Source organism: Portunus trituberculatus, chromosome 41, assembly GCF_017591435.1.
Source record: "Portunus trituberculatus isolate SZX2019 chromosome 41, ASM1759143v1, whole genome shotgun sequence".
NCBI lineage: Eukaryota > Metazoa > Arthropoda > Malacostraca > Decapoda > Portunidae > Portunus > Portunus trituberculatus.
In genome coordinates this window covers 21020941-21035940 of record NC_059295.1, presented here as the reverse complement: position 1 = coordinate 21035940, position 15000 = coordinate 21020941, and the positions used below count along the sequence as shown (strand labels likewise).

Below are 15000 nucleotides of genomic sequence, written 5' to 3'. Positions count from 1 at the left end.
TCGTGTGCTACCTATTCTAAGGGTACTACAATCTATTTCTCTACAATATTTACAAGACTTAAAAATAGATAATATACAAGATGGTCAGCATGTAAATGGAGCACTATTCGTTTCACTTCACTAGCACTATTCACGCACTGCACTACACTGAGTGTCACGTCACAAAGAGTGTCAGAGGAGTTGGCAGTGTCTGTCTCCACTTATGTGCCATCAGTTTGACACTGTGAGTGTTCATCTCCTGGACGTGAGGCACCGCGGCCGTGAACAAGTTCCACATCCTGGAGACGCGTCCTGCGAAGGTGCGTTGATGCTGACACCCGTGGGATCGCGGCACCTCTACGGCGTCACCACCATTGAGCACCGTTCTCGTGCTCCGTGCGGTGACTCTTAGAGGATGACGCAGCCCTGCCAGATGTGGCACTCTTTGCACCTGTGCCTTATGGAACACTACGATCGCCGCCACGTCTCTGCGGTGTTCCAGTGAATCAAGGGACGCTCAGGCTCTGGGTGAGGTGGTAGTGCAGCATCTACTAGCCGTATGGCGCGGCGTTGGATGCTGTCCAGTCTCCTTCTGTGTGTGGCGGCACAGGACATCCAGGAGAGAGCTGCGTATTCAAGGTGGGGCCGCACCTGTGCCTTGTACAGCAGCAGTCTCCCTTCCTGTCGAGGAAACTGGCGATCCTTCTGAGAGCGGAGATCCTGTGAGAGGCTTTCTTGGCAATGGTTTTGACATGCCTGTCAAACCTCAGCCCTCGATCCACCTCCACTCCAAGTATCTTGACGTCATCTTGGAGTGGGAGAGCAGCAGCGCCAAAAGACAACTTTCCTGCCATTGCTGCCATGGCGGCTGGGGACCGAGAGACAACCATTGCTTGTGTCTTCTCCGGCGCGAATGTCACTTGCCAGCGAGCACCCCACTCCTTTATCACTCGTAGCTGCTGATTGATGGCCTCAGCAGCCCGCCCACTGTCCTGGCGTGGATAGGTATAGGAGAGGGTGCAGTCATCAGCATAGGCCATGACTCCTGGCAGTAGCTGGAGAAGATCATCCACGTAGATATTCCACAGGAGTGGGCCAAGAATTGAACCCTGTGGCACTGATGCCTCCACAGGCAGGGACTCAGATGTTTGCCCGTTGACAACCACCTTGAGGCTTCTGTCCTGCAGGTAATTTCCCAAGAGTCGTAGCAAGCCACCCTGGATGCCTTTAGCACGAAGCTTTTCTAGTAATCCGTTGTGCCATACTTTATCAAAAGCTCCTGCTATGTCCAAAGCAACCACTATAGTGTCCTTGCCGTCGTCGAGGGCGTCCTGCCAATGCCTGGTGAGAAGCATCATTAGGTCGGAGGTTGACCTTCCAGGTCCAGGTCTCTCTCTCTCTCTCTCTCTCTCTCTCTCTCTCTCTCTCTCTCTCTCTCTCTCTCTCTCTCTCTCTCTCTCTGCGTTGTAATAAGCATGTTACAAGATTTCCACATCAACCTTTTCAGCAAAAGTAAATCTGCGATTATATCATTTTAAGATATTAGGCAGAATTACCATTTAGAATAGTATTGATCAGGAATAGTCAGTGTTTCCTGACTATCATAAAAGAACATTTAGAAAACTTAAAAAGAGAAACGCAATGAGAAAGCAACATCAATTGAAAATGTGCTGACAATCTAAGAACTGCAGCTCTTTGTCTCGGATATCCGGTTGTCTTTTTGATAGAATGGATCAATTTAAAATTATAAAAAAAAAAAAGCTGAAAGGCAATTTTCTGATTTGATAAATAAATTCACTGTACGCCAAAAAATTTGATCTGTAGTGCCGGGGATAATGATATTAAGATTTTAGTTATTAAGGTCATAACTATAAATGTAACGACACAAACGTGGATGCCATACTTACAGACATACAGATGTATGGACGATCTTGAGACGGTCCGAGAGGAAGAGAACATTAAATTTATTCGCTATGTAATCTGAAGTTTTAACGATTTTTACACTCCAATAAGTAGAGGGATAACTGAGCTGTTCAGAAAAGTGTCTTTCAGTAATGTAATCTCATTAGTAATGGTAATCAAAATCACTTTTAATTACTCCACACCAGTCTTATTGTAGCGACTGACAATGTTTGGGAGGGGGAGGAAACGAGGCTCACCATGGAGTTAGGCCGTGTGAAAATCAGGCAGTATTACCAGATCTAGCATAATTATGTGTTTTTAGCATAATTTGAGTAAATTTTGGACGTCTAGCATAATTTCTAGCATACCTATCAATTTAACATAATCCTAGTAGAATTCTGAAGCGTTTGGCATAATTCTAGCACAATTTACTAAAGGTGAAAATTAACTGAAATTTAAGTAAAAGTAAACAATAAGCAATAGGAAATACAGGAACCCAAAAAATCCAAATATCCATATTTCATTAACTCAAATATATGGTGGGGTCAAATTTGCCAAGCTGCTTGAGAGTAGTGTAAATAAGAGGGAGGTACAGGGCACGAGTTTAATGTTTGAACGTACAGTACCTATCCAGCAATTTCTGGTAGAATAATCTGTTCAGTTACATCAACGACTTCCACTGAATAACCAAACTCTATCAGAACCCTGTTCTCTTCTTGATCCCACAGTCCTTGTAGGAAACGATAGGCAGTCCCTCTTGGATACTTCATCGAAATTTCCCAACATCACAGAAGAGAATGAACAACGAGTTGGACTGTGAATGGCGTTCATTGCTATTGAGTGGTGATGTAGACAGCATTTTGTCACAGGACACTAATACAGAGTCTCTGTGGTCTAGAGTTCATGTAAGTGGTAGATATCCTACACTCTCCAAATTAGCTACAGCCTTGCTTAGTGTTCCAGTTTCAAATGCTGACTGTGAGCGGATTTTCTCCTTGGTAAATTTAAAGAAAATCGAGAAGTGAAACAGGCTGTCAAATATTTATCTGAGAAATTAACTGATATGTGGAGGAGTAAGGAAGGCAGGTGAATGCATAAACTTTGAGCCAACACGTGAAATGATAAAAGCAGTGAACACACATATATAATTATGATAAATGATATATCAGGTTTCAGGATCAACCATGTTATCAATCTAGCTGCATGATTAGTTAATCAAGATTTCAGATATGGTAATTATCATTTGATTTCTTTAATCTTAAGTTGTGAAGATCCCTTCGGCAATAAATTTTATTGCTATTATATGGAAATCCATTGATTTACGTAATTTCACCGTGTATTGTAATTATAATTCATAAAATAAACCAATTTCTGTTTAGCATAATTTTGGCATAATTTTTTCTCTCCTTTAGCACAATTTTACCTAATCTAGCATAATTTTACAACGAGTCTAGCATAATTCTGCAAATGTGATCTGGTAACACTGAAATCAGGTAACACAGTCTGGTTCCACCCTCCGCCCCAAGCAGCACCAGCAGAGAGAACTACTCTTTGTGCGTGACCCACGTGTGTGTGCTTAGTTAGGCTAGTTTTAGTGAAGTTAAGGAAGTGAGGTTAATGTGTTGGCGGTGGTGTTAAGGAGAACAGTGGCACTGATGTAACTCGAGGGATTGTGGCCTCGGCACTGTCCCCGAGAGGCCACAACCCCTCGAGTTACATCTCATACCTATTTACTGCTAGGTGAACAGGGGCTACACATTAAGAGGCTTGCCCAAGAGGCTTGCCCATTTGCCTCGCCGCCTACGGGACTCGAACCCGGACCCTCTCGATCGTGAGTCGAGCGTGCTAACCACTACACTACGCGGTGAATTTCGGTGTAATTCATCTCGGTCGTCTGCTAGTCACCCAGCCAGTCTTCCCCATTACGGAGCGAGCTCAGAGCTCATAGACCGATCTTCGGGTAAGATTAAGACCACAACACACACCACACATCGGGAAAGTGAGGCCATAACCCCTCGAGTTACATCCCGTACTTATTTGCTGCTAGGTGAACAGCAGGGGCTACACAGAGGCTTGCCCATTTGCCTCGCCGCACCGGGACTCGAACCCGGCCCTCTCGATTGTGAGTCGAGCGTGCTAACCACTACACTACGCGGTGTGTGTGCCTACTTTCATACTGGCATGCGTACAAGCACATACATAGGCATTCACTCAGGCAAAACAACTTTACTATTTATACATATGGGTACAAAACATGATTCATAGTGGGCCTTTCGGCAACTAATGGGGCCCGCAGATGGCAGCTGCGTTGCCCCGCGCTACGGCAAGGCTGATGCGTTGCCGCAGCCAACCTGTCTCTCGAGGCTCTCCGCTGCGTTGGGTGATTCTTCTACCAATATCATCCAGTAAGTCACTGAAGTCTGGCCCGAGCACACCGCTAGTCTCCACAGCAAGCGGTGAGAAATCATACCTACGGGCCAGGTCCTCGTAGCGATGGCGCTTGCGATGTTCGGCGGCGCGAGCCGCTGCCCCAGCAGCCAAGGCACAGTCATTAATGTGGGTGCTGCAGAAGGTGTTTACGCAGGTGGCATCCCACATCAACATCTTGCCTCGTCTGAAGGAAAGACTGTAATGCCGTCTGGGCGGCGTCCGTCCCCACGATCCAGGCCTCGGGGTTCAAGGGTGGCCACTATCCCAGCGGCAGCCAGGGCGCGGTACACCACGTCGTTGAGAGCAGCATGGCGTGGCAGGCGTCCGGGATTCCGCTGGCAGGACAAACTGTGGTGGCCTAGGGCGTCTGTTAAGGCTCCACAGCGGCAGCGGTGAGGCTGTTGAACCCGCAGGCCCAGCCTCAATGCAACATTTATTCGTACAGCATCATCGGGAGGAGGAGGCCGAGACTCTCTACGGGGATAGCAGAGAGCCAGGCTCCGCTGTGCGGTGCTGTGGCAGCGAGGAGCCGAGCGCGGTCGACCTGGTTGGCATGGCTGAGGAGGTCATCAAGGCGGTGTTGCGAGGCTGCACCGTCAAGGGTCCTTTGCCGAAGCCCCAGCTCTGCGTTCAGGTCTGGGCACTGGGTGTTACGAAACATCGCTACAGCAGAGTCCAAGCGATCCAGTCTGTCGCCGTTGGGGCGGCGGTTGATGGTACAGACCAGGTCCCTGGAGGCCTCTAATGAAGCGATGTAAGCTGGCAGTGCTACATCTATCAACCGTCTCACACCCAAGCCCCGTAACGGAGTGGCAAGGAGGCTTGTGTCCAAGAAGAATCGCTGTCAAGCTGGACGTTGCAGCACTGAGATATTGCATGCCGCATCAACTCGTCGATCTCTCTTAATGATTCGCTGGCTGCATGGACAGGTGCTGAGCGTAGTAGGTATGTGGCCCTCGGTACCGCTGCGTACCTCGACAAGAAAAAGAGGGCAGCGTGGCTGCCAATGTTGGATGTTCTGTCAATAAGGAGTCTTGTTGTGTTCTTGATTTTCCAAGGGCCTCGTCGCTGCTATGGGCGTGGATGGGGAGCCCAGTATAGACAGACGTGTGAGTGATGTGCGGAGGGCAGTGGGAAGGGATCGTCCGTGTGAGGGCCAGGGTTCTCGGCGTTGTTGGCGAGGGTCTCAGCGACGTTGCTGGGGCCGGGATTGGCGGCCTTGTCGGCGACGCTATCCACCATGGGTACTGCGTGGCCCATGTCTGGAGTGTTTGTGTTACCTGGATCATCGAGATGGATTACCTCACACTTGCTCTCATTTAAGGTGAGGCCCAGGTCCTGCAGTGATGGTATCAAACTATGCAGGTCTGCAGCAACAACATCTTTGGGCCCAGCTAGTGTGCCGTCGTCCAGAAACCAGAGGTTGAGGGGTGAACGGAGGTGTCGTATTGCTGTGTCTAGGGCGAGAGCGAAAAGTATGGGGCCCAGGGGGTCGCCCTGTTGCACGCCACGGCAAGACCAGAGGCGAGTAGGGCCAAAGTGGAGGGCGAGGGCTGAGAGTAGGCTTGAGACACTAGAGGAGCAGCAGAAGGAAAGCGGCGGACAACCTCACGGAGTACTGCTGACCTGTGGACAGTGTTGAAAGCGTTGGTGAGGTCTAGCTTCACGATGATGTGGCCTGGCGAGCCGGTGTGCGCATCAGAGTGATCACGCACGGCGTGGACAGCGGCCTCACAACCCATGCGCACGCCGACGCCAAGCTGGACAGGCTGTAGTTCAGGGGCAAGGGCGGAAGACATGCGTTTGGCCAAAATCTTGGATGCTAACCTTCGGTAAATAGACCTCACCGCAATGGGTCGGATGCCACCGTCCTTTTTCCTGATGGTAGTGAGGCTTGCACTGTAAAATGTTTGCGTCGCGTGGGCGGGCAGTTCTCCAGCGATAGCAGCGTTGCAGAGCTCGGTCAAAGCGCGGAGAAGCCGTTGCCCCGCCTCAGCAGTGAATCTAGCCACCAGCTGCATCAGATGGAGGGACGTAAGCCATCTAGGCCAGCAGCAGAGCCTGGGGCGGACGACTTGATGGCAGCCATAACGTCGGACTCGGTGATGGTGAGGCGGTGCTGGTCAGGGTCCGGCATCTCAGGAGGCTCCTCATCAGCTTCAGCGGGGGGATGTTTGGCGCGGAGAGCATCGGCAGTTTGCTCACTGGGGGAGATGAAGGTGTCAGAGGTCGTTAAGAGACGGAGGGCAGCGCGAATGTCTCCGTCGGCACATTTTTTTTGGACACGTCGAGAGAAGGTGATGGTGCTGGCGTCATTAGCTTCACTAGAGTTGTACTGGTGTGTGTGTGTGTGTGTGTGTGTGTGTGTGTGTGTGTGTGTGTGTGTGTGTTTCTGTGTGTATGGAGCCACGAACAGCCCACGTCGTGATTGTCGCCAGATGCTAATTGGAGTGAGGATGTATAGTGAATTATACTATGTATTTTTTTTTTTTTTCTTCCTTTTTTAGTAAGTGAGATATTCTCTCCGGTGAACTTAACTGTAAACGAACGAACGTCATTGTGTGGAGAAAGTTCATTTAATATTATTCCATCAGTTTATGATAAAGTATGTAGATTTATTCAGTGTTAATATTTCAAAATTTATAACCAGTGCCTTCAATAACAGCTACCGCAACCATTAGTTTAATAATAAAGTTTCAAGATATATTCAAAAATTTTCATCTTTCCTTTTTCATCGTATTTTATTTTATTTTATTTTTCCCCCGCATTACAGATCAAATACAATCAGGTTGATATAAGCATATGCATTAGTATGGAAATGGAAGCATATGTTTCCTATTTTCTTAAGAAATTGCAACTTATTCGTTCTTCACTTCTATGTACAGGTGTGTCGTCTGTCTTTCGAGTTGATGCAGTCATTTCGCACTGACGCCTCCTCCAGGGTAGTCTCACTGGACCATGTTTACGTCTTCCACGCCATGGACGAACCGCGACACATCGTCCGCTTTCCACACCATCCAGACCGGTAAGGAATGGTATATAAAAAACAAATGTATTTATAAACTAACTGGAAAATGGCTTATGAAATAGATAAATGGCACACACACACACACACACACACACACACACACACACACACACACACACACACACACACACACACACAGTCCGGTAGCTCAGTGGTTAGAGCGCTGGCTTCACAAGCCAGAGGACCGGGGTTCGATTCCCCGGCCGAGTGGAGATATTTGGGTGTGTCTCCTTTCACGTGTAGCCCCTGTTCACTTAGCAGTGAGTAGGTACGGGATGTAAATCGAGGAGTTGTGACCTTGTTGTCCCGGTGTGTGGTGTGTGCCTGGTCTCAGGCCTATCCGAAGATCGGAAATAATGAGCTCTGAGCTCGTTCCGTAGGGTAACGTCTGGCTGTCTCGTCAGAGACTGCAGCAGATCAAACAATGAAACACACACACATTAAGCTCACTCCTTCAGGCAAATCAGTGTCATCTCCATGATTCTGACCCACAGGATAGCCCAGGCGAAGAATTACATGAAGGTGGAGGCAGGTCAAGAGGTAACTTCCTACTTCAAGAGCTCGAGTCAAAACGGATGCAGAACCTTCATGATTCCTGGAAAAATTTCACGAACAGAAAATTCCTCCCGGATTATAAGCTGCAGCAGATCGTGGATGTTGCAAACGTTACTTATCTTCCCCAACATTTTTCATGGGGATAAGACACAAAAACCAACACTCACGGACTTACGGACTCCTTAATGTTAATGATTATTCATTTTGAATTTGTTATTGGTTGAAGGTTAGAAGCGCTTATATGACTAGGTGCGTGGGGGATAGGTTTGGCTTGGTTGGGTGCTACAGTCCGGGGAGTCCTTACCACTATATGATTAGAGTCAGTCACCATGGTGCATGTCTACTCTGGAAAGTCGCGTTTGAATTTTTGGTTCTGGCCTCGGCGCTTCGTTTCGATGATCGTGACAGTATAGTGATAGTGGATCTTCAAGGGCAAGAAGCACCTTTATTTTCTTCATTGAGTGTAGGAAGATATTTACGTTCATATTTCTTAAAATCATTTCAGCATAGTACTGTAGGTATACTTTTCATAGGAAAAGCGATAGCTATAAAATGCCATTTCAAGGTTTTACAGTACACATTCTTGATCACTTGTTCTCCAGGGTTTACAAAACGACAGGATTGATTGACCTGAGTGTGTAAACTGAGTAAATTCTATCCAGTAAAAAGAAGAAAATAGGCTAGGAAATGCGGTGCTAAGAACTGCTGGTGTCGATCAGGATGTCCACTGCTTGAATTTTTTTTTTCAAAATCTTGAAATTTTAGCATTTGCTTGAAAACTTGAAAGAAAAGAAAATGTATATAATCTTAAAAATCTTATCCATTGCACAAGTTCTAGCAGTTACTGTGCGATTTTTGTATAAAGAAAATAAAATGTTGAATTGATGTTCTGCTACCTAGATACAGTAGAGGTAGAGGATGAAAGTGGGGAAGGTCTGTTTAAAGAAGTGGAAGATCTTATGACAAAGCGATGAATACATCTGAATAATATAGTTAGGTTTGGAAGCGACAACTTTCAACAATGATGGAATCAAAATGTGGATTCCAAGCAAATTTTTTCTTAAATGTATCTTCGGTGTTCGTAATGGGCTGTGTTTGCCATTCCTTTGCACTTCGTGCCAATCATGCAAGTGAAATCCTTCCCTCTTGATTGATTATTCCTAGAAAATACTGCATACTTTGCACGTAATGTTAAACGCCAAAGTGACTCATTCGATGCAAATGTGGCTGGATGAACGTAGGATTTTAAAGCTGTTACAAACTCATTAGCTTTCCCATGGGAATTTAATGAAACGTGTTTTGGGGCAGTGGGAGATACTGACTTTGTTTTTTCAAAGTAAAAGTATTACAGACAAAGCTGATGGAGCTGCAGAAATCAATAATACCATGAGAACTGCAGTGACGTATCACATACATGCTACCATTCATCAAATACATTCTAAAGAAAGTTGGTATCATATGCATGTAGAATTTCAGTATAAGTCATTTCGATTGGACAAACTGTACACAACAATATGTGACCAGTGAATATCGAACCATTTTGGTGATGTTTACCAAAGATGATGTACTGTGTGGTGAAGCTCTGTTCACTATCCATTACAGACGGTGTCATTGCTACGAGTATGATGCAATGTATGGACCCTAATGAACCAACAAATACCCACAGGTGACTCAAATTAAGTCCATCGTAAAGATAGCCATGCAATTTCCATTTTTAGTGTCTGAAGATGAATTTGACGATCTGTAGGATGAATGGAGGACGCTTCTTTATGCAAAAGAGATACTAAGTCCTATGATGACACAGAATCTGCCTGAATTTGGGTAAAGAAAGGTGTTGTGTTTGTAGCTGTCCGGCTATCCATAACTATCCGGGCATTGTTTACAAACAAAGGCCGGGCAGCTATGAACATTAATTCATGTTCGCAACTGACCGTTTGTTCGTAGGTGTCTGGGCAGTGTTTTGAAACAGGGAACTTTTTTTTCTTTTCCCATGAGAAAACCGTTTATAAACCCAATACACTCCAACATTTTGACAAGAAAATGTATTCATAATTATATTGTGCAAGAAATGTAATCATTATCGAGTTTTGAAGCACAGAGGCATATTGTTTATTTTTCAATAAGAAAACCTTTTGTAAATACCAAATCTATACACTGTTATATTGTAAAGAAAAGTGTTTACATCTTTATATTGCGTAGTTGTGGTCAAGAATCATTAAATAGCCTCTATGGATTGACCAAAATTACCACCTACGTTACATAACGACAGGTTTGTTTACTTGATTTGAGGGGAAAAAAATGCAAATTTTCATTTTGTTATATAGGCTAATATTAGCTAGGAGTCATGCAGCTTGTAGTGAGTACTGTTGTAAGATATTCTCTTGTTGCATTATAAAATTAATTGGCCAGTCTTTCTTGCAAATTACTTAGCATGCTGTCGGGGTCACTTGTGAACAAATTGTTATCAACAAATCTTTATTTGTAATCATTGGGTTCTGCGCAAGCGCAATTCGTGCCCGGACAGTGGATAGCCGCCGGACAGCTCCGATTGATTGATTGATTGATACATTTATTTTTGAATTAATAAATAATTACAACAAAGGAGGAGGATCGGTCTTGCCACCCACCTCCTTGGCAAAGACTTAAGGTTAAAGTATCAAAAATCTAACACTGGACAGTATACACAACAAGAATACAAGTATTTCAATAAATAGATACACATATTGCACACCTTATTGCCTAAACATCCTACAGTCTAGGGGCAAACTGAGGATATTCCCCGAGTATATCCCTGAGGATGGCAGAGTCTAGGAGATGGTCAATGAGGCTGTACAAGTCATACTGACCTTGTGGCCTAAATTTAGCAATGTGAGGACATTCCATGATAAAGTGACTGTCAATAATGAAATATACATTCTTATGGAGAGGCGCCACAATGTGGAGCGCCTCCAGTACAGCATACAGTTCTGCTTTAGTGGAAGACATGGGTGCAGGGAGCCGCCTGGAAACTTCAGTGTCAGTGTAGAGACTGGCAGAGATGTAGTCACGGATGAACAGCCCACATCCAGACCTGCTGTCATTGACTGACCCATCACAATAAACATGAATAGCCTGGACGTGTGGGTACTTGGACAATTTAGTCATGAACATGTCTTGCAGCACATGAGGGAGCCAGTCCCTCTTGGGCTGATGCAGTGAGTGAATATCAACACTGACACGGTGAGGGTTCCAGGCGGGTTGTAGCGGTGACATAACAACGTTAATATAGGCCTCGGCTACACCTACACTTGTCAGTACTCCCAAGATCTTCCTGAGGTATGGTGTTGTAGGAGTGCGAGGATCATGATACAGGGGGGTCAGTGATCCCTTCAGAGAGTCAGAGCCCGTGCATAGCATCCGACTAATTGTGCGACAAGTAATTTCCTGTACCCTACACATAATATTCGGCAGGTGCAGTTCAGCTATAAGAACTTCAATCCGTGCAGTCCTGGGGCATCCTAAGATTATTCGCATGGCTGAACAAGCTCCAGGGGACTGAGTTGGGTGGCACTAAACTGTATTAAAACAGGGGCGGCATAATCAATAAGGGACCGTATGACAGATATATTATAGAACATTCTTAGGACTGGACTGCCAGCCCCAAACCCCCTGTTGGCTAGCAGCCGAAGTGGTGGTAGCCATGGCAGACAGAGGTCTTGAACATAGTGGATGGCTTGAAGAGACTTCCTGAAGCTCATCTGAACACGCAGGTACTTGTGTATATGAACTCTAGGGATGGGAACATTGTTTACAGTGGGCAGCCGAGAGACCTCGGACAGCTCCGAACACGACAACGGGTTAGTCAAAACCAAATAATCAGATGGGCTGAAAATCATGACAGTAAGAATCAGACTTGTAGTTAAACAAGCTACTTCTCGCCAGAATTTTGAGTGATTTTTCTTTTAAGAAAACCTTCAAAGTGTGTCTCATTGGAGACGTAAAACACACAAACTGCAGGCGAAGGTACAATGAATGCCTAAAAAAAATAAATAAATAAAAATAAATAAAAAAAAAGGAAAAGATAAGATATAATGAAGTTACAGAGAGGTTCCGAAAGTTAAGAAGAATACCTGTAGGTACTGTACCTAAGTCTATGTAGGTAGATGACCCAAGCTCTCCTAAATTCTGCAATGATTCTATCCAATTGTATTTTTTTTTTTTTTTTTTTGAGAAAGGTAAATGTGGAGCCATAGTTTTGTAAGTTGGTCTAAGTATGTTTACACGGTAAGGCTGCTAATTTTTATTTTATTTTCTATTTTCATTTAATTGTTTATTTATTTATTTTATTTTTTTTTATTTTTTTTTTCTTGTGGGGGTGTAATAATTATATTACACTGTGCTTTCTTTGAAATGTTGAAATACTAAGTTGTGAAGAAAGCTCTGCTATTGTTTTATTTTGTTTTTTTTCTGAATTATGCATGATTCATGTATGAGCATAACGCCAAGTCCCTAACACGTGGGGAACGCAAGGCAAACGTTGTAAAGAACCCGAAAACCATCAGAAAAGACAAAATTTTCAACCTTTGCCTTGCGTTCCCCTTGTTAGGGACCTGGTGTTATGCTCATACATGAATCATGCATAATTCAGAAGAAAAAAAAATATATATATATATATATATATATATATATATATATATATATATATATATATATATATATATATATAACCGATTGCCTACAAAATACTCGTTTTTCTCTCACTATATCATGGAATGTCCTCTCATTGCTAAATTTATGCCACAGGGTCAACTTGACTTGTATAGCCTCATTGACCATCTCTTAGACTCAACCACTCAGAGATATACTCAAGGAATATCATCAGTTTGCTCCCAGACTGTAGGATGTCTATAAGCAATAAGGTGTGCAATATCTGTATTTATTTATTTAATTACTTGTATTCTTGTTATGTATACTGTCTTATTTATTTATTTTTGATACTTTAACCTGAAGTCTTTGACCAGGGGGTGGGTGGCAAGGTCCATCCTCCTCCTTTGGTGTATTTTATTATTAATGCAATAATAAATGTAACAATTAATCAATCACTTAAGCTAAGTCAAAAAAGTTCTTAATTTGAATTAAAAGTATCTGATATAATTATTATGATTATTACATTTCGTAAAGAAATTCTACATTTCTCTACCTTGGAAGATTTTGCTTGATATTGAAAGAGTGCAGGATCTCGTCTTCAAAGATTTCTGGATATCTTCTGAAATTTTGACATTGTCTGAAATTAAGAAATTATTATAAAATCTACAGAAAATTTGACAGATTGTCAGAAATTTGTCAGAAATTTTGGTTTGTCCTCCCCAAATAAAATTTTGGCAGCCATCTACTCCTATATCACGGCAAGATCCGATGACATAATGCCGCATGAACTAATTGTTACGTTCACCGGTTAAACTGGTAAGATTGGCATCGGAGAGCCGGTGAACAATAACAATAAAAAAAAAACACTGCAGGTTCAACTGGTGAGGAAATGTAAAAGGGGGTCACTTTAAAAAGCTACTTTAATAACCCATAATGAAATTGACACATATATAACAAGAAACATGAAACAGATATATAACATGAAACACAGGAAAATGACATACACATATAACACAGTAATAAATACAACAATAAAGAACCCAACTTAATACCTAACAATAATCCTAATCCTATATAGAGGCAATGTGGAAAACACGGACGAGGGGAAGTGATACTTATGCGGTGTCGCAGTGGTGAAATGCTGGGTGATGGTTGATCCCACGGTAGACCCAAGAGGCGTTGTGTTCACTGGTTGAGGCTTGGATCTCAACTGCCAATCCAGAAAACCAAGAGCTGGCTCAACACTCGGTTGAGTCGAAAGGGGCCGCGTGAATCCAACTTCGGGACAGTAGCGGGGCTTCATGAAACAGTGACGTGGAAGGTTCACGAGACGGTGACGTGGAAGGTTCACGAGACGGTGACGTGGAAGGGGAGGCGGAGAGGTGGCGAACGAGGTAACAAGCGGAGGAGGTGATGGTAGTAATGCATGTTACGGGCGGGCCGTAACATAATTTATACACAGAAACCACATTCAAGGCTCTGTAGTACCCATAGAACTTGCTAGCCAACGCAGCAATGTATGAGAACCTCCGTGGTGCCAGCGGGCCGCGCCTGTGGTTACCAGCCGAGTACGTAGCATCGTGAACAGTGACTTGTACAAGCAAGACAGTGTAGCAAGAGAAGATACTGACAGTGATGCAGAAGATATAATGTAAGACCACCATAGTATCAACATTTATTGCAGTAATAGAAATTTTATTCATGAACAGATATTTGCAACATCAAACTTTTTTTTTTTTTTTTTTGTATTTTCATAATAGGAAGGATGATAGTACTTATTAATTATGCCCAACATAATACAGTATGATATGTAATATTTTACCACGCCCCCAGAAACTATTCAGTTACCTTCCATTGTAATGTTTTATTTTTTTCTGTCAAATCAAAGGTAATTATGATATATTAATTATCACACCTTGTAATAGAAACAGAAGGATTTCATTCTATTTAAGTATGTGCTTGTAAGTGTGTGTGTGTGTGTGTGTGTGTGTGTGTGTGTGTGTGTGTGTGTGTGAAAATGTTTTGTGCCTCATACACTCTGCATCTCGTATGTAAGTTTTTTCTTTTTTTATTATTATTAAATACTTACTTATTGGCACTGTGTCAGGTTATATATTTTGGTGATGATGATTTCACTGTTTAGGACTTTAGGTACACTATGAAGTGATATGTTAGTCAGTAAGCTTTTGCAACCTAACCATATTGTGTGGTACGTATGGATATTACACATGTTCTCAATTACTTGAATTTACCTGTTACCAATTATTACTGTGCTATTTGAAAGGCTGTGTCTTTTTTTATAAATCATGATGATCTCTCTATGGTGGTATATGTATAGTATAGTCACTAATCCTGTACACTACCTCATAATATGATATAGTATACATATTATTCATGTTTTCATTTATTTTATTTTTTTTTTTTTTTTTAGATTTATCCATTGCTACTGTGTTCATTGAAATGTCCATTTTGGATAGATA

The 15000-nt window shown here is 43.4% G+C and overlaps 1 protein-coding gene across 3 annotated transcripts in view; it reads left to right on the top strand.

Moving 5' to 3' along the window:
• Positions 1–8779, top strand: part of LOC123516985 (alpha-(1,6)-fucosyltransferase-like) — a 32577-nt gene extending 23798 nt beyond the window's left edge. For 2 of the 3 annotated variants that reach the window (XM_045276790.1, XM_045276789.1), the window contains exons 10-11: positions 7197–7336; positions 7834–8779. In XM_045276790.1, coding sequence (XP_045132725.1) covers positions 7197–7336; positions 7834–8080 — 387 coding nt within the window. In that variant the 3' untranslated portion in view covers positions 8081–8779. Of the gene's footprint in view, positions 1–2609; positions 3315–7196; positions 7337–7833 lie in introns of those variants that run through there. The other variant, XM_045276791.1, reaches the window with a different exon arrangement.
• The last annotated feature ends 6221 nt before the right edge of the window (positions 8780–15000 follow it).